Raw genomic sequence first — 27,057 nt, forward strand, 5'->3', positions numbered from 1 at the left:
ATCGACACGCTTTAGCCTTCAACACCATTAATAAATGTGTCAAATTTGTGCTAACCTATCTAACCTGTAATCAACATTAAATGACCCAATTCTTATAAATAAATGTTATTTTTATCTAATACAAACCTCTTTACACTTTAACTTTTTTAATTGTGTATGGAACGGGTTAAATTGGATTGTGTGTCGTGTCAACTTGAGTAATAACCAGGTTATGTTATGGTTGGGAGATTTTGACATAATTATTGAAATAGGCTAGGTTAGGGTTAAGTTATGTATTTATTCACGATAAACACGATCTATTAGCTTAAATTGCCACCTTTATTTGCATGCAACATCTTTCTCAAATGGGGTGGGTCCAATACTTATGGGCCCCCCTCCATGTGAGAAAGGTGTTGCATACCACCATTACTCAAAATAATAGTAAATCCATTTATCATAAAACGTAAGTGAGTTTCTAATATCAGTTCTCCAAAAGCATTTAATTATGCAACCGTAATGTGTAATACGGTGCTACATGAGAAACATCATTTTAGGGAGACATGAATAAAAAAAAGTTGGTCCTTACATATTGTTCATGTAGCACGACATTACATGAATTAATTGCAAATCAACATGTTCTCTCCCCAACACCTTATCCTTATCAAGAGGCTGAATTGAATTAAATTAAATTTCCAATCAACCTTACTTAATACGTTCTAGTCAAAAGACGTTGACTCGTGAGGCTTTACATTTTAGATACGTTTATTCTATTAAACTCCTTTAAAAAAATTTTAGTTGCAAGTTAGGACAATCTAACAGTACTTTAAGAATTGCTTTAAACTCTAAGCCCTCCCATGCAAAAGTTTATTCAAAAGAAGAGAAGGTTAAAAACACAATCAATTTTAACTGGCATAGGATATATTTGCGGAGTCATGCTCCTTTTACCATTAGATACTTGGAAAATAGTGAGTATATGCATCCAACAACAATAATAATGAAAAGAAAAGAATGTATCCACGAAAACTTAGGAAGCTAGTTGTACTGTAGTGGCCTATTGAGGCTTGCTGGTATTACTCGAGCAATTGAGGTAGAACATATGAACATATACACATAATTTCATACGTAATGACATGTATATTAGTATATTGATGATACATAAGTATACAGATGTTAAGGACAAAATTGGCCTCTGCCCTTTTTGGGCAAAATAAGTTGCATTCTGCCCCCGTTCTCAAACTAATTAGGGAAATGCATCTCTTTTGAAACTCGACTTACTCAAAATCGAGTTAAAAAAAAAAAAAAAATTTATGGAACCCTATAGTGACGTTTTTAAGGACCTATAGCGATGTTTTAAGGACCTATAATGGCGTTTTGTAACTCGACTCCATGAAATCAACACAAAACGCCACTATAGGTCCTTAAAAACGTCGCTACAGGTCCTTAAAAATGTCACTATAGGGCTTAACTTGATTTTGAGAAAGTCGAGTTTAAAAAGAGGGGTATTTCTCTAATTAGTTTGGAAAAGGGGGCAGAATGCTACTTATTTTGCTTGAAATTGGAAAAGGGGGCAGAATTACTCAAAATCGAGTTAAAAAAAAAAATTTATGGAACCCTATAGTGACGTTTTTAAGGACCTATAGCGACGTTTTAAGGACCTATAGTGGCGTTTTGTAACTCGACTCCATGAAATCGAGTTACAAAACGCCACTATAGGTCCTTAAAAACGTCGCTACAGGTCCTTAAAAATGTCACTATAGGGCTTAACTCGATTTTGAGAAAGTCGAGTTTCAAAAGAGGGGTATTTTCCTAATTAGTTTGGAAAAGGGAGCAGAATGCTACTTATTTTGCTTGAAAAGGGCAAAGGCCAATTTTGTCCCAGATATTAATACAAACACATATTTATAAAGACACTATTATACATACATATACATGTGTTCTGTGTAAGTTTTTGTTTGTGCATGTTTTTAATTAGTATACATTCATGCATTTCCATATGCATACATATGCCAATAAATATTCGTATACTATCACCTGTATAAGTATAAACATCCACTCTGCATCTCCAACTTTACCATATTCTTTCAAAATGATTCCCTACAGAAGCAAAATAGTGATAACACATATACAATTAGTCCAGTAGTACTTCATTTCAAAATATCTAAAGACTAATTAAGCATAATCAATCAGCAGGAATGAGAGGGAATCATAACCAATAAAGAATTAATAATGGGGCATGGTGAAGAACAATGTAATATCCTTTCTGTGGACAGTGGATCCTACTTGATGAACTGCATAACCAATCTTGATAGCTTACTTTTTTTGCTTTTTTTAATGATGAGAAACCTCTTCCAAGGAGGGCCACTCTACCACTATTGTTGAGTAAACCCTAGATTAGATACACGACCCCGCTCTCAAGAATTATGTATCAAATAATCTTGAGACTCGAACTAGCTAGAGACCTCAGGAGGAGTAACCATGAATAGCTTACTTTTCATACAATTGCATACAATAATAAGACTACATATATATCATGTTTAATGCATTACTCTAATTCCAATAAGTCTCTTTTATATTCTTTATATGCTTGGGTGATAGATACCAAAATCATCAACCCAAAAAAGATATATATAAATATATAAAATATCTAAATGCTAAAGAATAATATTTATTGTTGTTACGTTTATGTTGAACCACATTAGTGTATCATTTTAGTAAACTTCAATCAATTTCAATTGTAAAATCTATTAGCAAATAACTAAATGAATTTATTTAATTATTTTGTCCAAATCTATTAGTACATGAAGTCATTTAAGCCTTTTTTAAATTAATATTAATAAAACTATATGATCTTATAAATAATGTATCCTATGAATGTTGTCATTTAAATTTTTAATTGTGATTTTGTTTACTAACTAAAAAAATTTACAAAGTGACATGATTAGTTAGTTTCACATCAACAATATAATAAATAAATTCCTAATTATTTTTTAGTAATACTATACTTAGTACAAATTTTACTATATATAATTCTTACAAATCTATATATCCCTATATCTATATAATATTTAAAAGCTGAAGCACTTATTGTTGCTACGCTTCTATTAAGTCACAATATTAGCGTAGCATTTTGGTCCAGTTCGGTCTTATTCAATCCATTCACTCCATTTTGGCCCTATTTGGTCCATTCACTTCACTTTCGTTCTATTCAGGCTACTTCAGTCCATTCAGTGTACTTCAATCCACTTCGGTCTAGTTCGGTCCTTGTCAGTTCATTTTGGTCCATTTCTATCCATTTCAGTCCATTTTGGACTAATTGGACCATAAATTGATTCTTTGGCCTTTGCCTCCACCTGCAAGCAAGTTCCTCCGTAAAGGTTATATTGTCTCGTATCATGCATTACTAGTACTACCAATACCCCATTTTTTCAGTATGCAACATGCAATCAACAAATCTTAAATTTAAATCCCTTTAGTCCACCTTGATTGATTATACGAAAACCTAATCTATGATTCAAAAAGTCTTAAAATCTATTTTTTTTAAGTAAATAAGTATTTTATTAAATAAGACTACTAAACAAAACATAAATGAATCTAAAGAGTTACAAAAGGATATGTAAAGAAGGACAATGATTCTGAAAACCAATTAAATAATGATCCAGTAGTAAACAATATTATCAACTACGTTCTTAAAATTTCCATTTTTTTATAAGTACGACACATGCATGCTTGCTTTAATGTCTACATCAAACATAATAGAACTAAATTCCAAATATATAAAGAATACTTGCCTATCTAATTCCGCTAACCAAATAAAAGGTTGGTGACCTTTTTTGGTAACACCCTTTGAATGGATGAAAAACAGAGTTCCACAACTCAAACACAACACTGTAGTGTAACAAAAGATGCTCCACTATCTCCCCACTATTGGACACATACATGTACAACACCATCCGACAAACTTATTTTCTATTTTAATTAGAAGAGCATTGTTTGTTACACGTGTAATAAGTTTTAGCCTAATTAGAATATCGCAACTGAGGACCCTCTCCCCCCATACTATCATCCATACAAAGAAAGAGACCATCTCAGTCTTAGTCTCACTCTCTTATTTTCAACATTGTAAGTTTCTCTCATTTGTGCTTTTTTTTTTTTTTTTTTTTTTTTAGAAAAGGTTAACTAATTGGGATGTTAATACAATTCTTTTTAATAAATATGATAAAATTTGCAATCCATTGTGTTTACTCCATAATAATTGTCCTTTATAGGTAATGACACCAAGGAAGTCAATACTGTACTGGAGGTCGTTTTGGTCTAGTCATGAGAATAATATATTTCAGTACTGGTTAATACCGGTGTACCGTTTCGGAATTACTACAAAATTATATATATTACAAATGATGATATGGTAACGTGTTGGGGTAGGGAAGTTGTTGATAAGTAAGGAAATATTTTCTTTTTTGACAATGGTGAAAAAAATTTAATAACAAATAAACTAATGGCTTCAAATGAAAGAATCAAGAAACAATAAATACATCACTTGTTTTCTTATCTTTTCACACGTTGGTATTGCTGCCTTTTTTTATTGTTTCCTCTCCACAATCACTGGATTTCACATCTTTCAATAAAAAAATTATTGATATACTCTCTTAGAGCATTCTTATCAAAGGTGCTAAAAATGCTAAATAATATTTTTTAGCATTTTTAGCACCTCAAATGATAAAAACACACCTACATCAAATATGCTAAATCTTAAAAATTTTAGCATTGAGCTACAATGAGCTGTTATTGAACAACTCACTGTAGCTGGACTGTAAAAATAAAAAAAAAAATTGTTTTTTTTTTTTTTATTCAGCCCCAACGTCTCTTTTTCTCATTTCTGTCTTTCTCTTTCCTCTCTCACTTGTCTCTTCTCTCTTCTCTCTCCCATGGTTTTGATTTTGGGTTGTGGGTTGTGGTCCGATGGCCGTGGGTCGTGGTCTGATGGTTCGATGGTCGTGGGTGGTGGCGGTGATGGTCCGATGGTCGGCGATTGTGGTTCGATGGGCATGGGTCATGGGTCTAACAGTCCAATGGTCGTGGTTTTGGTTCCCAAGTGTCGTGGGTCACAGTGCGGTGTTTTTAATGGAACTGTGGGTTTCGGTACGGGTCTTCACCGATCTACTAGTTGAGGGGTGTGAGTCGAATCTGGTGGCAGCGGGATGGTGGGTTGTGGGTCTGGGTTGTAGTGGGTCTAGAGTGTGGTGGGTCGTGGTGCAGTAGATCGGCGTGATGAGTTTGCTTTTGTGGAGGTTTGCCGTGGTGGGTTGAATCCAGGTTGGAGGGTTGCCGTGGTGGGTTTGTGTGTGTGTGTGTTTTGCTTGGTGGTTTGTTTGGCAATGGTGGATTGGGATGTGGGTTTGTTGTGTGTGTGTGTTTTTTTTTGCTTGGTGGGTTTGCTCTGTGTGTGTGTGTGTTTTTTACTTGGTGGGTTTGCTAGTGGCGACGATGGTGGAGGTTTTTTTTTTTTTTGTTGTTGTTGTTGTTGTTGTTGTTGTGGCATGGGTGGTAGGTTTGTGGTGGTTGTGGTATGGGTGGTGAGTTTTTGGTGGGTGGCTGGGTGGTGGGTTGTGTGGTGATTGTTGGTAGTGTGGTGGCCGGCGATGTTGAGAATAGTTGGGTTGAGAAAGAGAGAGACAGAGGAGAGAGAGGAAGAATAAAAAATGAATAAAAAATAATAAAGAAAGAATATTTAAATGAAGTGTTAAACAAAAAAAAAAAAAAAATAGAAGTTTTGATGTAAGGAATATTGTAAAGTAATGTGTTATATGTTATAAAGTTGGTTTTTTATATGTTACAGTTCTTCTCCACTTTCAAATTTCAAATGATTTTAGCTCTCTCTTCTTAGTTTTGTCTTTTGAGCTTTCTGTTTTGTATCGTCTCTCTCAGTTTCACAGTTTTGGTTCTGAGTTCATTTCATTGCTTGTGTCACCATCCACCGCCACTCGAGATCTAGTGAGAGGCTGTTGGCTTCAAAGAAAAAAGAGACGGTGAGTGCGTGAGGGATGAATCCATTTTTGGGTTACTGGTCAGTATCGGACCGGTATCTATTAACCAGCCGAAATCCGGTATCTTGCCTGGTATGGCCGAAACAATGCCGGTATTTATACCCAAACAAAATTGTTGCAGTTTCTGTACTGGCCAAGCTACCGATACTAAAAATACCTGTGGTATCTGTTGGTACGGTACGATATTCACTTCCTTGAATGACACAAATGGGCTTTTTTTGATATAGGTCCGGTTCGAACTTTTTATTTTATTTGATAAGAATACTAAGTATTTTAACAAACACAGGAGATGAGAGAATGTCTTAAAGAAACTGATAGTGATATATATCCAAAAGAGCCTAACTCTTGGTGGGTTTCAAACCTAGATTTTTTAGTTGTGGATAAAAAAACTTAAGGATTGACCTAAATGTAATTAGTGTATATCTAGTTATTATATATCATTTCATGAAAATTAGTATTAAAAATTTTCTAAAAAACATTAGAATACGTCTTATATATTCATTTATACAACTCCTAATAAACACAATATAATGGATATATTTGTTTTTATTTTATTTATTTTTTGTTTTCCAACATTAAAATTCCACTTATTTTCGTGAGTGACATTTTATTAGCCAAATTAATTACACACGTGTGTGTGTATATATATATATATATATATATGCATTATATTGGATTATATTTGTGTGTACCTAGGCTATGGTGTGTGTGGGTACGTGGAAATGTGTATAATGTATGTTAGTTACAAAATTTGGAATATCCGTACAAGAGTATTGCACTGTTGCATGGTAGTTGCATGTACGGACAGAGAATCGAATACCGTTGTCAATATAGGAAGGTTGTTTTGCATTGCATTTCCACTTGGGCTACTTTCATTTGACTTCAAGTCAATGTCTTCGTTTACACCTTTTTCTATTTTTTCTTCTTTTCTAACGTGTTTTTCTTTTAATCATGTTTGTGTACGTCTATATGCTTTTCTGAGCTTTACAAGGGAAGTAATGGAAACTCTTACAAGCCAAAAACATGTTAGGAATCTCACTTTTTCTTTCTTTCATAAAAGCCTCTATGTTGGTCTTTCCATAGGGTAACTTCTTCCAAGTTGGTTCCTTTGAATCTTTGATGCTAAGCTAATCTTCATGATCTCTATTTTTGAAGGGTGCATGTGTGTGACATTTTGGCCATTGACTGACTTTACAGAAGAGAAGAAGGTACTGACAGAATGGAGAAGACTGCGGAGAAGAAGAGAGAATTTCCTGCAGGTCGAGGCTTAATAGATTTGGTATTCTCTTGGTCTATCGAAGATGTTCTCAATGAGGATCTTTACAAAAACCAGGTTTGTCCTCATTGAAGAAATGATCATGACTAATGAACATTCAATTAGATAAAAAGATAAATTTCAACTTCTTAGAATATATCAACAACAAAAATCACAACTCATCTTAATCCAAACTAATATATACCCATTAACTGGTTTTGGCGGATGAGGAGGTTAGTTGCTAGTACATGATGAGTACAAAGGGCTCTTCTTTAGAAAAGTTCATACTTTATTAAATTAAAAAAAGAAAAATTTTATTTGATCACACAATGGATCTTTATCATTATTTCCCCAATAATAATCAAATAAACTTTACACATTAGCTAGACTCATCTTTTTCATGCGTTTTACTGGAAAATGTTAAATAATTGGGACTTTAGTACATATTTTTTTTAATAGATTGTATAAAATTTGAAACCTGTGGGGTCCCCTTCCTCCATGATTATTGTTCTTTATACGGCAAGACACCAATGGATTCTATTTGGTGGAGGAATTTCTCTTTACCATTATGCCAATACACTAGTAGGTTCCTTTTTGTCTAGGTGGGATTCGAACCCAGGTCTTTTATTCAAGGATTAAGGACTTTATTAGTTGAGTTTATTGGAAACCATGTTAGACACCCATACAAAGTGTAACAAGTAGAATTAAAGACTTTACTAGTTGCACTAATTGGATATCACATTAGACGGCCGTACAAGTAAAACAAGTATTGCACTGTTGCGTGGAAGTTCTATAGACAGAATCGAATATTGTGGTGCAAGGAAGGTGGCAGGATACAAAGGGTAGCTTGCATTCCCACCTTAGTCACTTTCATTTGACTTGAAGTCAATGTCTTCTTTTACACCTTTTTTCCTGATAATATATTCTTTCCTTGGTTTCTTTTTTAACGTTTTCTTTAATCTTGTTTTGTATTTCCATTTGCTTTTGCTGAAATTTTTAAGGAAGCAATGGAAATTCTGACAAGCCAAAAGCATGTTAGGAATTTCAATTTTTCTTACTTTCATAGGATCCTGTATATTGGGGGTCTTTCTATTGAATAACTTCTTCCTAGCTGTTCCTTGGATGCTAAGTGAACCTTCATTATCTCTGTTTTGAAGGGTGTGTGGGATTTTAGCCATTGACTGACCATACAGAAGAGAAGAAGAAACTGAAAGAATGGAGAAGACTGTGCTGAAGAAAAACTTTGTTCGGGGTAGAAGCTTAATAGATTTGGTATTCTCTTGGTCTATCAATGATATTCTCAATGAAGATCTTTACAAAAAACAGGTTTGTACACCATGAAGCTCTCACCCTCCTCATTGTAAGAAATTAAATTGTAACACTTGCAGATTGTAGGGTACTATTAATTCCATTAAAATTGTTGTTGGCTTAAATGTCAAAAAATGTGGATAACCAAATGAATATTACATCTGAGCAAAAGGGGTATTATTAATTTTACAATTCCTCTTTTTGGGGGGCTTTTATATACCAATAGAAAGTATGTTGTCACGTTGGGCTAACAGTGAGTTCACATTTTGGGTTAGTGTGTTAGTTCAATTTAGGAAGTAGAATGTGCTATGATTAAATATTATGGTATCAAATTGTTAGAAATGACACTAAGTTTATTTATTTTGATCTAATTTACCTGCATACTTAAGACATGACATTGATGGTAATTTGTATGCAGTGGCGGCTCTAGGAATTTTTTGAAGGGGGTCATTAAGAAACTTAATTTAAACAAAAATTTAATTAAAAAAAAAAAAAGAACTTGAATACATTGAGTTATCGAAAAAAAAATACAAAAATACACGAAATTTTACAATTTTCTTTTACGACTTTTCATATTTTGAAATCACCTCATGATAGTTTATTATCAATTTTCATTATCTATTGTCAATGTAAGTATGACCATTTTATTTTGTTAAGTTTGTATAGTATTTTTGTTTTTATGAAATTGTGGTTATATATTTGTCATTTTTTTTATAAAAATATTTTAAACTAAATGAAAAAACTCAACTCCACTTGCACTATATAATTATTAATTCACACAACCACACTTATCCATACATAAATAATACACTAAATTGTTGTTTGATTGTGGGATAAGCTAATATGTGATCAAGGTGTGCAAGATTTAAAACATGATTTAAATTAGTAAAGCAATATTATATATATATAATTTTTCAAGTCAGGGGCCTGAAATGTATGTGCAGCCGCCCCTGTTTGTATGTGGTACATATTATTTCTTTATGAAGTTCCCATTTCAGGCAGAGATATAGCCTTGCAATCATGTCCAGAATTTGTTGATCAGATTTGTCCATGTACTTACTTTCTCTCATGAAAATTGCAGTCTTAACCCTGACTTTATTTACTAACAGGTGAGACAGATTCCACAGACATTTTCCTCCATATCAGAATACATGAATTCATTTATTTATCCACTTATTGAGGAAACACATGCTGACTTGTTATCAAGCATGTCAACATTGCCTCTAGCACCTAGCTGTGTTATATTGTCATTCATACAAGCTAAGGAATATGAACCACCCAAAGACTATTTTTACCATGTTATATTTGAAAGTGTGAGTGAATTGGAGAATAATAATGGGGCATATGAGCCTATGGTTGGAGACCTCATTGTCTTGACAGATGTAAGACCAAAATACTTTGAGGATTTAGACAGACCCAACAGACCCTTTCTTGTTGCTTTAGTTCAAAGGGTGAAAGAAGACAATACTCTTACAATATTAGCCTCAAAGCCTATATTGGCAGAAGAACAAGAAATCAAGAAGATGAAAAATCTTTATGCTGTTTTCATGATAAACATGACCACAAATATCCGTATATGGAGAGCATTGAACTTTGAGCTGGAAGGTGAAAACATAGACATCATTGGAAAAGTGCTGCAACCAAACTCTGCTGTAAGAATTTCAATCATTGCTTAATTTAGTGTGCCATATTGATGTTTTTGGAAACAATTCTCAGAAACTTTTTATTTACTTCTTGTAGGAAGCTAAAATATGTACTACTTGCATTTCTGAAAGAAGTTGCAGTACTGCCTATGCAGAAACGAGGTCCATAATTTGCTTTTATGATTTAAATGACTCCCAGAAAGATGCAGTTCTTAGCTGTTTGGAAACTAGGGAATGCACGCATCAGAATACTGTTAAACTAATATGGGGCCCTCCGGGAACTGGGAAAACCACAACAGTTGGTGTGCTATTATTCTCTCTGCTTAGAATGAAATGCAGAACTCTTACATGTGCCCCAACGAATACTGCAGTTTTGGAAGTGACACAGCGCCTTCTAAAGAATGTAACAGAGTCACTTGAATATGATACCTATGGGCTTGGAGATATAGTTTTATTTGGAAATAGGGAGCGAATGAAGATTGATGATCGTTATGACCTTCTGGATGTATTTCTTGATAACCGAGTTAGTATACTGTATGAATGCCTTGTTCCATCAACTGGTTGGAAAGATAGCCTATTATCAATGATTAGTTTGCTCGAGGACCCTAAAAGGGAATATCATTTGTATTTGAAAACTAGAAGAGTGGTAGAATATGAGGAGGATGAAAATGATGGTATATCTGAAAATAAAGGGATAAATGTTAATCAAGGGAAGGAGATTGATGATCAATCCTCAAAAGACAAGAAGAGCAAGAAAAATTTGAAGAAAGTTATCATTCAAACCTTAAATGAAAACAAAAACAAGAAAACACAGAAGGAGATGAGGCCATTGTGGAAAGAAAAGAATTTAGAGCACGAGGATATAGAAAGTGGGGATAATTCTTCCCAAGATAAGAAAAACGAAGGACAGGGAACTGATGAATGTGACACTCCTTTGACATTTGAGGAGTTTTTACAGAAGAGATTCAATTTCATTTCAAAGCGTCTGACATATTGTATTGAAAATTTGTATACACACTTACCTACTTCTTTTATTTCATTAGTGGTGGTAAAGAAGATGATTAAAGCTCTTGATTTCCTCAAATCTCTTGAAACTTTGTTGTGTGCTGTTAGTGTTTCTGACAAAGGGTTATTAGAGAAAGTCTTCAGCAAGAATGTAGGAACTGGACTTGGTCACTTAAGAGAGTTGAGTATTGTGAGATATGAGTGCCTCCGTGTACTTATATCTCTTCCTCAAAAATTCCCAGTTCCAGATTTTGAAGACGAGTATGATATAAAAGAATTCTGCCTGCAATATTCTTGTCTGATTTTCTGCACTGTATCAAGCTCTGCTAAATTGCATGAAGTAATGGCTGATCTGGAACTACTGGTTATAGATGAAGCTGCTCAGCTTAAGGAATGTGAATCAACCATTCCTTTACAACTTCCTGGAATCCGCCATGCTATTCTTGTTGGGGATGAACGGCAATTGCCTGCGATGGTTAAAAGCAAGGTTCAAAGTTTTATTTTTATGGTTCTCTTGCTTTCCTTGTTTGTCTTTAAAAATTATCAATGTAACGTCTTTAAAATTTGCTATTACTAGATTTCTGAGGAAGCTGAATTTGGAAGAAGTTTGTTTGAGAGGCTAGTATTGCTAGGACACAAGAAACACCTTCTTAATGTCCAGCATAGGATGCATCCATCCATAAGCTTATTTCCAAATAAGATGTTCTATGAAAATCAGATTTTAGATGGCCACAATGTCAAAGGAGGAAGCTACGAGAGGAATTTTCTTCAAGGGAAGATGTACGGCTTCTATTCTTTCATAAATGTACCACATGGAAAAGAGGAATTCAATAACAGCCATAGTCTGAAAAATATGGTTGAGGCTGCTGTAGCGTCTGAGATAGTTTCAAGCCTTTTCAAAGGTATGTCTAAAGTAGCAACTAATCCTAGTCTTAATTTTGGCAAAATGTTGTGCTAGGAAAGTTAGTTATGGTTAGCTTGATCATCGATAAGTTAATGAGTATGATAACTATCAATTTCTTTTGTTTCTCCTTTCACTCCTAAAGAATCAGTTCGCACAAAGAAGAAGGTCAGAGTTGGTATCATCTCACCATACAAGGCTCAAGTCCTTGCCATTGGAGAGAAGGTGAAAAACTACAGTGCAGATCCTAATGATGACTTCTCTGTTTGTGTTCGCTCTGTTGATGGATTCCAGGGTGGTGAGGAGGATGTGATAATTATCTCTACTGTCAGATGTAATCAGAATGGAATAGTTGGTTTTCTTAAAAATCATCAAAGAACAAACGTGGCACTAACGCGTGCAAGGTAACAGATAATGTATACAGTATATACTTCACTATGGTGCAGCTAGAACATTTTCTGAGAATCTGGTGGTTTTGCAAGTAATAGGCACAATTTTAATTTGCAGGCATTGCCTTTGGATATTGGGAAATGAAGCTACTTTAACTAAAAGGTGCACTATTTGGAAGGAGTTAGTCATTGATGCCAAGAAACGGAGGTGTTTCTACAATGCCAATGAAGACAAGGGTTTGGCTCAGGCTATTACAGTTGCCTTGGTTGAATGTGACCAAATGCACATTTTATTCAACATGGATTCTTCCCTGTTCGGGAAAGCAAGATGGAGGGTATGCTGATTCTTACTTGTTTTTTCCTTTTAATAGTTCTAGTGATACATCAACAACTTATTTTCTTTACTATTCTATGTCTCCTTAATATTATTATATAAAAAAAAAAGTGTATGGGGAGGTGGATCCTCTTTTCATGGTCGTGTTGCTCATTAGTTTTGTTGGACCCTCTCTTCATTTCTCAATATAGGTCTCCTTCAGCAATGATTTTTTGAAATCTATGTCAAGAGTTAAAGATGCTGAGACCTGTAAAGAAGTGCTTACTTTATTGGAAAATCTTGCAAATGGTTGGCGTCAATCTCTCAGGAAGAAAAACCTCTATGTCCATCATGGAACTTCTTCCCAATTATTAGAGCAGTACGAGGTCAAAGGTTTGCTGCATCTTGTTTGGACTGTAGACATTCTCAAGGAAAATTCATACTACATTCAGATTCTGAAGTTCTGGGACATTTTGCCATTAGATGAAATTCCAAAACTAGCAAATCATCTTGATGTCTTATTTGAGAACTATTCAGTGAAAAAGATGAATCGCTGCAAATACAAATGTCTCGATGGGTATGTGTTTTATTTGAATTCATTCTTGTTACTATTCAATTTTCTCCTTGTAAAAATTACAAGCAAAAAGGTCAAGTGTTCAATTATACGGTCTTTTGGTTAGATTTTCTGCTTGGAGGCAACATGATATAACATGCCTTATGATTGAAGAGTGTTTAATCCAATTGCTCTCCTCCCCCCCCCCCCCCCCCCACAATAACAAGAACAGGAGGGGGATGGGGGATTTTTTGTAGAATTTCCTCCGTGGGAGAACTAGGCAATTCTATTAACCTACAAGGCTCTTGGCTTAACCAATGGAATCTATAGATTAGACTTTTAATGGTGGTTTAACATTTCTTATATGTATATTGAGAGAGAGAGAGAGAGAGAGAGAGAGAGAGAGATTTGTTTTATTACTATTTAGGTAGGGCATTGTTGTAGAAGACGTGCCTTATGCCTGCAGGATGTGGAAGAGGAAATAAAAAAAAAGAAAATATTTATGGCAATATCTCAACTACAAGGATTTCCTTTATGGAGACCTAACATCGTTTTTTATTTGCTACAGGTGTTTAGTTGTTCCAATGCAATGGCCAGTCAACTTAAGTAGTGGTCATGAAGCTGATCCTTTATTGTCACTATCAGAACCATTTGCTTCACTCGGTTTCAGGGATGAGTCAGAATCATCATCTACAAATTATAGGTGAGTAACATCAGAAATTATCCAACTAATGAATTTTTCTTACTTTAAAATTAGCTTTAAACAGATTTAAAAGAGCGTAAGCCAGTTTTATTCAATCTAAATAGTCACTTAGCTTGTCAAATGGGAGTTATCCATGCTGTTGTTGTAAGGTATAAATTTTAACATCAACAGCATTTTATGTTTTGCTTTAGGTGACTAGCACTGCTTGCAAAAATTATAATACTGCATGTAAGGTGACTGAAAAATTCTCATGCTGGTGATTGAAGAAATCCTTATAGAGGACTAAGAAGTTTGCCTAGATACAGATGCACGCTGTTTTCTGTCCTTCAGAGTATTAGATCACGTACTTCTTTTCATACTAGATTTGTCATTATCAATATGATTCCTGATTTGTGACAGTCTGAACTCCCATCAGAATCATGATTCTTGCTGAACTTATTTCTCCTCTAGATTAACACACACACACACACACTTTTTTTTTTTCCTTTCTTTCTATTTTGCAAATGATTTTGAAAGTTTCAAGCTGCATAATCTGATCTTGATGTGTCATGCTTCTCCTTCTTTTTTCCTTACTTTTCCCCCTTAGTACAAGACATGCATGTTAAGTTGAAGGTTTGATTGCCAGACTGATTGTTTTTCCCATCAATGATTTCCAAAAATAATTAAAAGTACACAATGGGGAGAAGTGTTGTTACAAATAGGTGGGCAAGAAATTTGCCTAGTTACTAATCAGGTACATTTACCTTCTTATTGGGAATAGAATTTGAGTATGCACTTCTGAAGCCATCTTTATTTTTACCTAATTAGAACTAAAACATAGGTTGTATCCATCAGTATCCTGAAATGTTTCTTACATATTATACATGTTTTATCTATTAACGACACTATTACATACAGAGTTGAAAGGGTTAGATCTAATATATTAATATTATACATGTCCTATTCATTTAGTGTAAGATGCTCAATCAAATTTCTATCCATAAAAGTGTTTTTGTAGAACAAAATACTCAAAACTGAAATCCATAACATCTTATTAAATTTTATAACAAATAATCTATATTGGTACTTGTATTAAAATCCAATGATTATAAATCCTAGAATACAAATGCAACCCCAGAAAATGCTGAAAGTATATGAGCTAGTTTTTCAGTTGATATTTCACAAATCTGTTTTCTACTTAATATGCATACAATACAAAAGACTCCCCTCATTGTTGACATGTCCACTGACATTCAATGACTTTCAGATAGTGAAGACCTATAAAGAATCCGAAAGATAGGTTTCGTAGGAGTTGCTCTACAGAAGAAAGACGCACAAAGCTTCTGGGGTGTCTTACTCTTAACGAGGCACGTTCACTCTTATTGCTGGTCTAGTGTTTTAATTGCATAATTGCAGAGTTCCTCAGTTTGCAAAGATACTGGCATAATTATATTTCTTCTTGTTGTTATAAGAAGATGCCTTTTAGAAAAACATACTAGGCAGGGCAAGGTGTACATTGGAAAAAGCTCATTCATCTGATGTATACATACTCTTACTATGTGTGGGTACTACGGAGGATACGTACTCTTACTATGCTACCAACATATATCTCAAAAAAAAAAAAAAAAACCCTCTGTTTCCTATTTTTTTGGCAAGGTGGTATTATGTGTAATCCTTATTCCTTACATTTAGAAAGTGGCAATGTTTGACATGACTAGTAAATACAAAATGAACGCGGCATGATTTTTTGTGGGTTAGCATTCAATGTAAATGGATTCATGTCAAAGCAAGTCGGCACGCTTTAAGCCTTCAACGCAATTAATAAATGCGTCAAATTTGTGTTAACCTATTTAACCTGTAATCAACATGAAATGACCCAATTCTTATAAATAAATGTTATTTTTATTTAATACAAACCTTTACACTTTAACTTTCTTAACTGTGTATTGAATGGGTTGAATTGGATTGTGTCGTGTCAACATGAGTAATAAATGGATTATGTTAGGGTTGAGGGATTTTGACATAATTAATGAAATAGGCTAGGTTAGGATTAAGTTATGTATTTATTCACGACAAACACGATCTGCTAGCTTAAATTGCTGCCTTTATTTGCTTTATTTGCATGCAACATCTTTCTCAAATGGGATGGGTCCAATACTTATGCCCCCCCCCCCCCCCCCCCCCCCCATATGAGAAAGATGTTTGCATCATTACACAAAATAGTAGTAAATCCATTTATCATAAAACATAAGTTTCTAATCAGTTCTCCAAAAGCATTTAATTAAGCATATTGTTCATTTTAGGGAGACATGAATAAATAAAAATTGGTCCTTACATATTGTTCATGTAGGCTGTAGCACGACATTACATGAATTAATTGCAAATCATGTTCTCTGATTCTCTCCACAACACCTTATCCTTATCAAGAGGCTGAATTGAATTAAATTAAATTTCCAATCAACCTTACTTAATACGTTCTAGTCAAAAGACGTGATTCGTGTGGCTTTACATTTTATATACATTTATTCTATCAAACTCCTTTAAAAAAAATTTAGTTGCAAGTTAGGACAATCTAACAGTACTTTAAGAATTGCTTTGAACTCTAAGCCCTCCCATGCAAAAGTTAGTTCAAAAGAAGAGAAGGTTAAAAACACAATCAATTTTGACTGGAATAGGAAATATTTGCGGAGTCATGCTCCTTTTATCATTAGATACTTGGAAAATAGTGAGCATATGCACCCAACAACAATTATAAGGAAAAGAAAAGAATGTATCCACAAAACTTGGGAAGCTAGTTGTACTGTAGTGGCCTATTGAGGCTTGCTGGTATTACTCGAACAATTGTGGTAGAAGAACATATGAACATATACACATAATTTCATACATAATGACATGTATATACGTATATTGATGATACATAAATATACAATTCATACAAAAACATATTTATAAAGACACTGTTATACAAACATATACAAGTGTTCTGTGTAAGTTCTTGTTTGTGCATGTTTTTAATTAGTATACGTTCATGCATTTCCATATGCATACATATGCCAATAAATATTCGTATACTATCACCTGTATAAGTATAACTATCCTCTCTGCATCTCCAACTTTACCATATTCTTTCAAAATGATTCCCTACAGAAGCAAAATAGTGATAAAACATATACAATTAGTCCAGTAGTACTTCATTTCAAAATATCTAAAGACTAATTAAGCATAACCATCAATCATCAGGAATGAGAGGGAATCATGACCAAAAAAGAATTGATAATGGGGCATGGTGAAGAACAATGTAATATCCTTTCTGTGGACAGTGGATCCTACTTGATGAACTGCATAACCAATCTTGATAGCTTACATTTTTGCCTTTTTAATGATGAGAAACCTCTTCCAAGGAGGGCCACTCTACCACTATTGTTGAGTAAACCCCAGATGAGATACACGATCCCGCTCTCAAGAATTATGTATCAAATAATCTTGAGACTCAAACTAGCTAGAGACCTCAAGAGGAGTTCCCATGAGTAGCTTACTTTTAATACAATTGCATACAATAATAAGACTATATATATTAATAATGATCTATATAATATCTAAATGCTTAAACATAACATTTATTGTTACTATATTCATGTTGAGCCACATCTATGTATCATTTTAGTACACTTCGGTCCATTTCAATTGTAAAGTTTATTATAAAATAACTAAATGAATTAATTTAATTATTTTGTCCAAATTTATTACGTGAAGTCATTTACTTTTTTAAAATTAATATTAATTAAACAATATGATCTTATCAATAATGTATCCTATGAATGTTGTCATTTAACTTTTTAATAGTGATTATGTTTACTAACTAAAAAATTTACAAAGTCTTACAAAAAAAAAAAAAAAAAAATTACAAAGTGACATGAATATTGATTAGTTTCACATCAACAACATAATAAATAAATTCCTAATTATTTTTTAGTAATACTGTACTTAGTATAAATTTTACTATATGTAATTCCTACAAATCTATATAATATTTAGAAGTCGAAGCACTTATTATTGCTATGCTTTTTTGTTTTGTTTGATACATGATAGAAATTTTACTCTAGTCTAATCTACGTGGGTGTTTGGCTCCAAATTAAAAAAAAAAAAAAAAAAAAAAAAAAAAAAAAAAAAAAAAAAAAAAAACTAGCTTATTTTATTATACAACTTATTTTTGCTACTATTTATGGGTCCTACTACACTTTTTGGTACTATTCATGAGTTTCGCTGTACTATTTTAGCTAACTTTTACCTTTATTTACAGTACTTTCAACAAAAAATTTTCAGTTTCAGCAAAATAAGTGAATCCCAAACAAACCCTAAGTGTATGTGTGTACGAAGTTCCCTCCTAGAGACTTGAACCTTGGCCTTTGCTCCCCACAACCCACAATTCTACTCTAGTTTGTCTTATTCGGTCCATTCACTCCACTTTGGTCCTATTTAGTCTATGTCGGTCTATTTAGTGTACTTTAGTCCACTTCAATTTAGTTCGGTCATCATCGGTTCATTTTGGTTTATTTTGGTCCATTTCAGTCCATTTTGGACTAATTGGACTACAAATTGATTCTTTTTGTATGTTGCCTTTTCTAGTTTTGGGCTCAAATTTTGTTTCCTAAATTTTTTGGTTGAAAAGTATGAAACCTATTTGGGCGAGACTCTTTAGTTTTTAGTTAAAAATGTAAACAAAAAATAGGTATTAGAAATTATAGATATGTGCCCTAAAAAAGTAATAAAAATGATAAATGTGGGGCACAATAGTTTGTGGGCTCGGCCCGCTCACTTATGGGGAGTCCACAGGCCCCAAACTAAAGGAGGCCAGGGCCCAGGCTCAAAAATAGTAAGCCCGAAGTGGCCCGAAGATACCGCCGAGGACAGCTTAGTCCTCGGCAGACCCAAAGTCTCATTGATGAAAGTGGCATACAAACAAGCTTAAAAGATCAAAAAATATCTCGGGGAAATAGTCCTTAATACCCTTCATTGATATGACATTGCACCTAACAGAACCGGATTCTTAGGCTTTATTGACCATCTCCAACCATTTCGGGATTAGACTGACGGGACAAATATCTGTCCTGAAAAAGTCGACCCTACACGTGGACGAAGGACAACGAACGTAGGCTAGTATAAAAGAAAACGTAAGGTAACAAAGCAAGGGGGATCCATCTCACTTCCTGCGGAAAAAGCTCCAGGGATGAGAATGACCGGATAATATATGTAAACCACCACTAAAAAGTCACCGCCGGATAACCGGAGAGAAACATTAGTGCTCCTCGGACCTGATCCGAGAAGCCCAACCCCACAAGTTATAAAACTGTGGGGCTTGGATATCTAGGCCGAAGCCTTTTCTTATCTGAGTTCCTTAAAATCCGGTTTGGACCAACGCCCTGTGACCAAACGCTAGCCTTTTAAGCCCACTCTCTACAAATTTTATTGTGAGGGATCCTTTACGTGCGAGCCCAACGTAATCGTTGGGCCGTTTGAGAATCGTGTCCCTACAATTGGCGCCGTCTGTGGGAAGGCTTGCGCGTTGGCACGGGTGGCGCGTGAGTCAGCTCTCTAGCAAGCAGAGATTCACGAGTCTTTCCCATCTCCGGCGACGTGCAGTTGTTGCTCCGCCATAAGATTCTGCTAGGGGCTACGCCTTGCACTGCTAACAGCGCGGGCAGCTCTAGGGGCTTCCGGCCTCAAGCCAACTCTCCCCTCCCTGGCCTAGGGGCTGACCTTCGAAAAATAAATAAGTATAGAGAAAAAAGTACAAAAAAGAAATCTTACAAGTTTTGGACAGAACCAAGGCCTTGCATGGTCCTCGGACCCAAGCCTATGGGGAAACCAAGTACAAAAAAGAAATCTTACAAGTTTTGGACAGAACCAAGACCTTGCATGGTCCTCGGACCCAAGCCTATGGGAAAACCAAGTACAAACAAGAAATCTTACAAGTTTTGGACAGAACCAAGGCCTTGCATGGTCCTCGGACCCAAGCCTATGGGGAAACCAAGTACAAAAAAGAAATCTTACAAGTTTTGGACAGAACCAAGGCCTTGCATGGTCCTCGGACCCAAGCCTATGGGGAAACCAAGTACAAACAAGAAATCTTACAAGTTTTGGACAGAACCAAGGCCTTGCATGGTCCTCGGACCCAAGCCTATGGGGAAACCAAGTACAAAAAAGAAATCTTACAAGTTTTGGACAGAACCAAGGCCTTGCATGGTCCTCGGACCCAAGCCTATGGGGAAACCAAGTACAAAAAAGAAATCTTACAAGTTTTGGACAGAACCAAGGCCTTGCATGGTCCTCGGACCCAAGCCTATGGGGAAACCAAGTACAAACAAGAAATCTTACAAGTTTTGGACAGAACCCAAGCCTTGTATGGTCCTCGGACCCAAGCCTGTGGGGAAACCAAGTACAAAAAAGAAGAAATCTTACAAGTTTTGGACAGAACCAAGGCCTTGTATGGTCCTCGGACCCAAGCCTATGGGGAAACCAAGTACACAAAATAAAAACCATAAGTTTTGGACGGAACCTAGGCCTTGTATGGTCCTCGGACTCAAGCCTATTGGGAAACCAAGTACACAAAAGCACCATCGGAGTTCCCTACTTCCCAGTCGATTGCTCGGATGGATTATTTAGAGATTATCAGCCTTGGACGGTATTCACGCGCTTATCACAGAATATTCAACTGTTATCCCGGTTAGTTTCCTAAGTTTGATTTACTATGAATTATCGATATAATGCCTGGTAGTATTGATAAATTGGAGTTAGTTAGATTATGTTTCAAGCTATTTTGCTCTAAATATTCTGGAAGAAACACACACATGGGGCACACTCATTCACAAAGTAGTGTTGTCAAAGGAACAGTATCCAAAACAAGTAAAGAAATTTCCATTTTTACTAAAACAAAGAAATAGTACAGCGTACAATGAAAAGCTGGAATCAGTTTGTGTCAAAGCTCACTACATAACCAAAAAGAAAGGAAGATACAAGAGAATAAGATAAAAGCCGAGGAAGTAGATCAGAGGAGAGGTTGGCTACAGCTCCAAGACCTTGTTCTTCCTCAATGCTTTCACATGCCCACAACTCAAACAGCAAAAGAGACCCAACTTGAGCCTGACACCGCTGAAGGAAAAGTGCAGGGAGTTGGAAGTTGAGGGGCTTTCTCTAAATATTTGCCTGCCACAAGGCAAAGGCGCTGATGGCGGAGAATCTTTCTTCTGACACACCAAAATTCTGGCATGAACAGAACCTGCTTCGGATTTTGACTAAAAGAGGGAGAGACACCCTTTTCCCTCGGTCGAAATGGAGTATTCCCCTGAATTTATGCTTCCTGTGCCCATACCTTACTATTTTGAGTCTCATGAGGACACGGCGCTTCTGTGACGGAGAGATTTCTTCCTTCCCAACCTTCGCCTCAAACGCGTTATGTTAAGAGAGGATAGCACTGAATGTAGGAATTGTGATTTGGGAGAAAACTGAAGGAGCTGTGTGTATATAAAGCAACTCTTTCTCCCTCATATTTATTTGAAAAGACAAGGTGGTGGCAGTCAACTCACGCAGCGTCCCAAGGAACGCTACAGAAAAAATGGCTTTGGCCCAACTTCCAACGTCAACTGCAACCACAGGATTAAAGGAGCCTCGCAAAGGCGCACCTCGAACACTGGGACATCAGAAAGTGCCGCGTGGCCAGAGATTGCATAAATACCTCTTAATTCGTGGGCCTAGTGAATTCGCGGCCCAGACCCGTTCTGTATAAGGGCCCAGGGACTGTGGCCCACGCCGAGGAATAGCCGCTGCCAAGGGCAACCTCTGCTCGGCGCCTCGTGATATACCTGAAGAAAGGGAGAAATTGAATTCAAAAAGTTTTGGACAGAACCAAGGCATTGCATGGTCCTCGGACTCAAGCCTATGGGGAAACCAAGTACCCTAATAAGTTTTGGACAGAACCAAGGCATTGCATGGTCCTTGGACTCAAGCCTATGGGGAAACCAAGTACTCTAAATAAGTTCTGGACAGAACCAAGGCATTGCATGGTCCTCGGACTCAAGCCTATGGGGAAACCAAATACTCTAATAAGTTTTGGATAGAACCAAGGCATTGCATGGTCCTCGGACTCAAGCCTATGGGGAAACCAAGTACTCGGACGGGAAAGTTCTCGGCTCAAATACTGTAAAATGTTAAGGCCAATATGTTAAGATGGCAAAATGACCCCCTATTCAATAGCCTAAGGAAACTGTTCGTTTTGCGGATGACATGTCCTCGGATAGTTATTCCTTACACCGTATCGAATACTCAGTCCTCATCTTGGCTAATTTTGAGGTAAGTGTCGTCCCTCCCTGGTCGGCATTGCTATGTCAAGTAATACTGTTAAAGTTATGATGGAATCTTTTTATTAGCAAACATTTTGGCCTTAGTTGTCCTTGATTCATATGCTATACTATTGTGCCGAGCAGTGTTTGCAAATTTATTAAAACATATAAATAGAACATGCGAAGTAGAATAACAATAACTTTTATTAATATGAAAAATTATTACAACGTACAAAGAAGGGCTTAAACAAGCCTATACAAAAAATGAACTGCCGAAGCAGTAATAACATCCATAATACAAATAAGTAAACAGTCAGGTGTCCTTTAAACTCGCCTTCAAAGTCTCTCTAAAATCTCTGCCTCAGTACTGCTCATATCAGGAGAAGAACCTTATATAGAAAAGATGAAGGAGAAGGAAGAAGAATTGGAACACATGGAAGCACTTCAGCAAGCTCTTGTCGCTGAGGAGTGCAAAAGAAAAAGAAGATGGAGGACATGAGCAAGAAGGAGGAGAAGAAGAGGGAAGAAATGAAAAGAAAAAGAAATGAGCAAAAGAGGGAAAAGGGGAATCAAAGGATGGCGCCAGTGAACAAAGAGAGGAAGAAGCAAGGGCATTTAGTCCCTGCCTCAATCCTAACTCTTAGCACACTGGAGCCATATTAGGTATGCTCATGAGAGAGCGGGTGGAGATGATAATGGAGGTTTTCAACTCAGTCACACCGAAAGTGGGATGTGACGAGTCCCTACTTCGGATTTTGGCTAAAAGAATGGGGAGGCAAATCTTAAGTCTCCGCCATCCTTGCCCCGATCGAGCCATCTCAAGTTTTGTTCGGACATGGCGTTTCTGGGAGAGGAAGGGTTTATTCATGGCTGACTACTATGGTGGATGTATTATTGGATAGGGAATAACCAGATGAAAGAAGTAAACTCTGAGAAGGGCCTTAGGGATTCAGATATGAGAAAATCGCCTTTTGTCTTCTCTCTTTATATAGGGAACGAAGAAAAGGGTATATACCACGTTCAGATCCCCAGGGAAACCTATAAAGAAGAACGCGCCGTTTCATTCTCCCACGCCATCAACAACCGTTAGATCTGGGAGGTCTCGTAAATGGGAAGATATTAAAGGCACGCTTCAGATAACCAAACGGCGTAATGGCAACGTGCGCAAATTGAGGGAAACGTCTTGTAGACCGGCGCATTCCTCGGGGAAGTGAAGAGTCGCCAACGTTGATCAAGGGCTGAATTGAATGAACCGCAATAAAGGCTTGATATTATCCAAAACCCACCTTTCCAACCAAGACGTTGGACAGCAAGGTTTTGAGGGGCTAATGTGGGGCACAATAGTTTGTGGGCTCGGCCTGCTCACTTATGGGGAGTCCACAGGCCCCAAACTAAAGGAGGCCAGGGCCCAGGCTCAAAAATAGTAAGCCCGAAGTGGCCCGAAGATACCGCCAAGGACAGCTTAGTCCTCGGCAGACCCAAAGTCTCATTGATGAAAGTGGCATACAAGCAAGCTTAAAAGATCAGAAAATATCTCGGGGAAATAGTCCTTAATACCCTTCATTGATATGACATTGCACCTAACAGAACCAGATTCTTAGGCTTTATTGACCATCTCCAACCATTTCGGGATTAGACTGACGGGACAAATATCTGTCCTGAAAAAGTCGACCCTACACGTGGACGAAGGACAACGAACGTAGGCTAGTATAAAAGAAAACGTAAGGTAACAAAGCAAGGGGGATCCATCTCACTTCCTGCGGAAAAAGCTCCAGGGATGAGAATGACCGGATAATATATGTAAACCACCACTAAAAAGTCACCGCCGGATAACCGGAGAGAAACATTAGTGCTCCTCGGACCTGATCCGAGAAGCCCAACCCCACAAGTTATAAAACTGTGGGGCTTGGATATCTAGGCCGAAGCCTTTTCTTATCTGAGTTCCTTAAAATCCGGTTTGGACCAACGCCCTGTGACCAAACGCTAGCCTTTTAAGCCCACTCTCTACAAATTTTATTGTGAGGGATCCTTTACGTGCGAGCCCAACGTAATCGTTGGGCCGTTTGAGAATCGTGTCCCTACAATAAATATTCAAAAATATTACATTAAAATTCCGGTTTCAATAATATAGCATTATATTTATATTTTGGAAAAAAAAATGCTACAATTCTAAATTTGTGTAATAATTTAAACTTAATGTAACATGTTACATGTGTTCTATGAGATGGGGGTGTACATTTACTTTCTTCTCTATCTATATAAAAAAAAAAATTATAATTATATAATTTAAACCTTTTTATTGAATTATGCTTTTCATATATATATATATATATATATAACTTATAAAAATACAAAATATTTTTAAATAACACGTGCACTATTTATTTAACTTACAAATTTTAGATTATTTTATTATAAAATAATTATATTATACTTTTTTTTTTCACGCATAATGTGAGTTTGCGACTAGTAATAATAACTTGCATACATTCTTCGCCCTTTGCCTCCACCGGCAAGCAAGTTCCTCTGTAAAGGTTATATTCTCTCGAATCATGCATTACTAGCTAGTACTACCAGTAGGTCCAGTACCCCATTTTTTCCGTATGCAATATGCAATCAACAAATCTAAAATCTAAATCCCTCTAGTCCACCTTGACTGATCATACGAAAACCTAATCTATGATTCAAAAAGTCTTAAATCTTTTTTTTTTTTTTTTAAAGTAAATAAGTATTTTATTAAATAAGACTAAACATAAATGAATCTAAAGAATTAAAAAGGATAAGTAAAGAAGGACAGTGATTCTAAAAACCAATTAAATAATGATCCAGTAGTAAACAATATTATCAACTACGTTTCTAAAATTTCCATTTCTTTATAATTACGACACTTAAATTCTTGTCTTAATGTCTATATCAAATATAACATAACCAAATTCCAAATATTCGAAGAATACTTGTATATCTAATTCTGCTGACCAAATAAAAGGTTGGTGACCTTTTTTGGTAACACCCATTGAATGGATGAAAAACAAAGTTTCACAACTCAAACTATCTCCCCACTATTGAGCACATACAACACCATCCAACAAACTTATTTTCTCTCTTAATTAGAAGAGTGTTGTTTGTTACACGTGTAATAAGCCTAATCAAAATATTGCAATTGAGGACCCTCTCGTCCATACTATCATCCATACAAAGAAAGAGACCATCTCAGTCTGAGTCTGACTCTCTTATTTTCAACATTGTAAGTCTCTCTCTTCTTCTTCTTCTTCTTTTCTTTTTTTTTTTTTTTTTTTTTTTTTTTTTTTTGGGTTAGAAAAGACTAACTAATTGGGATGTTAATATAATTCTTTTTAATAAATATGATAAAATTTGCAATCCATTGTGTTTACTCCATAATAATTATCTTTTATAAGTAATGACATCAAGGGAGTCAATATTGTACTGGAGGTTGTTTCAGTTTAGTCATGGGAACGATATATTTCAGTACCGGTTAATACCAGTGTATCATTTTGAAGTTATTGCAAAATTACATATATATTAACATTTAAAATAAATAAATTTAGTAGCCTTTTAATAATTTTACTAGTATTTTTTTTTTGTAATTAATTATATACTAATTAAGCTTCTAAGTTATAAGTAGTAAGGGTTTGTTTGAAATTCGCTTATTTTGCTGAAATTTAAAATTTTTTGCTGAAAGTACTGTAGATAAATATAAAAATTAGCTGAAATAGTACAATGGGATCTATGAATAGTACCAAAAAGTATAGTGAGGCCCATAAGAGCATCCACAGCAGTGGAACTAAAAATTTAGCATTTGGCACCACAAAAAGTTACTTTATCTATTTTACCTACTCACTTTACAAAACATGCTGCAGTAGTGGATCTATTTTAGCTTTTAACACAATAAAATAATATAAACATTACAATAAAATAATATATCTACTACAATAAAATAATATCTCCACTACAATAAACAACAATCACAAGCACTCGCAACTGCTACCGCTATCACTGCTGCCGCTGCCGCCGCCACTACCGCCGCCGCCGCCACCACCGACTCTTCCACCAACAACGCCACCACCGGCGCCACCGACTCTTCCACGGCTAACGCCACTGTTGCCGCCACCAACTCTTTCACCGCTGCTGCTGTCGGCACCGCCACCGCCACCGCCACCACCACATGATAGCAAATAATCGTCTAGTGTTAACAAGTGATTTTTTTACCCCTAAATTATACTTATACATTTTTTTTTTTTTACTAAAACAATTTCTCAGTCATCATGATAGCAAATAATCATCTAGTGTAACAATAATATTTTGTTTTAACCCCAAATTATATATATACAAATTTATCTTTTGACTAAAAAAAATTTCTCAATCGTCATTATAGCTCATTATTACTCACTATAATTGAAGTTCAATGAGCTTGGCATTATCCACTGTACCAAACGAATCCCAAAATGGGTAAGTAAACTGAGTGATTCATTTTAGCCCCAAAAGAAAAAAGACCCCAAAAGTGACATAAATCTAGTCAACAGAACGGATTGGTGTTTAGACTCTGGAGCAACAAGTTTGACAAAAAAATTGACACACACAACAAATTCCTGCAAACAGAAAATTCTCAATACATTCCAATCCTTAACTCA

At 35.7% G+C, this 27,057-nt stretch overlaps 1 protein-coding gene across 1 annotated transcript; it reads left to right on the forward strand.

The window, feature by feature from the left end:
* The first annotated feature begins 8,245 nt into the window (after positions 1-8,245).
* On the forward strand, positions 8,246-15,662 carry LOC126727648 (uncharacterized). The gene is made up of 10 exons (XM_050433524.1): positions 8,246-8,604; positions 9,696-10,238; positions 10,327-11,721; positions 11,812-12,136; positions 12,281-12,539; positions 12,643-12,859; positions 13,050-13,414; positions 13,959-14,093; positions 14,750-14,826; positions 15,340-15,662. Exons 1-9 carry the CDS (start codon positions 8,494-8,496, stop codon positions 14,757-14,759), a joined length of 3,360 nt encoding a protein of 1,119 aa, XP_050289481.1. The 5' UTR covers positions 8,246-8,493; the 3' UTR covers positions 14,760-14,826; positions 15,340-15,662.
* Positions 15,663-27,057: the final 11,395 nt, after the last annotated feature.

This window comes from Quercus robur, chromosome 5, assembly GCF_932294415.1.
Source record: "Quercus robur chromosome 5, dhQueRobu3.1, whole genome shotgun sequence".
NCBI lineage: Eukaryota > Viridiplantae > Streptophyta > Magnoliopsida > Fagales > Fagaceae > Quercus > Quercus robur.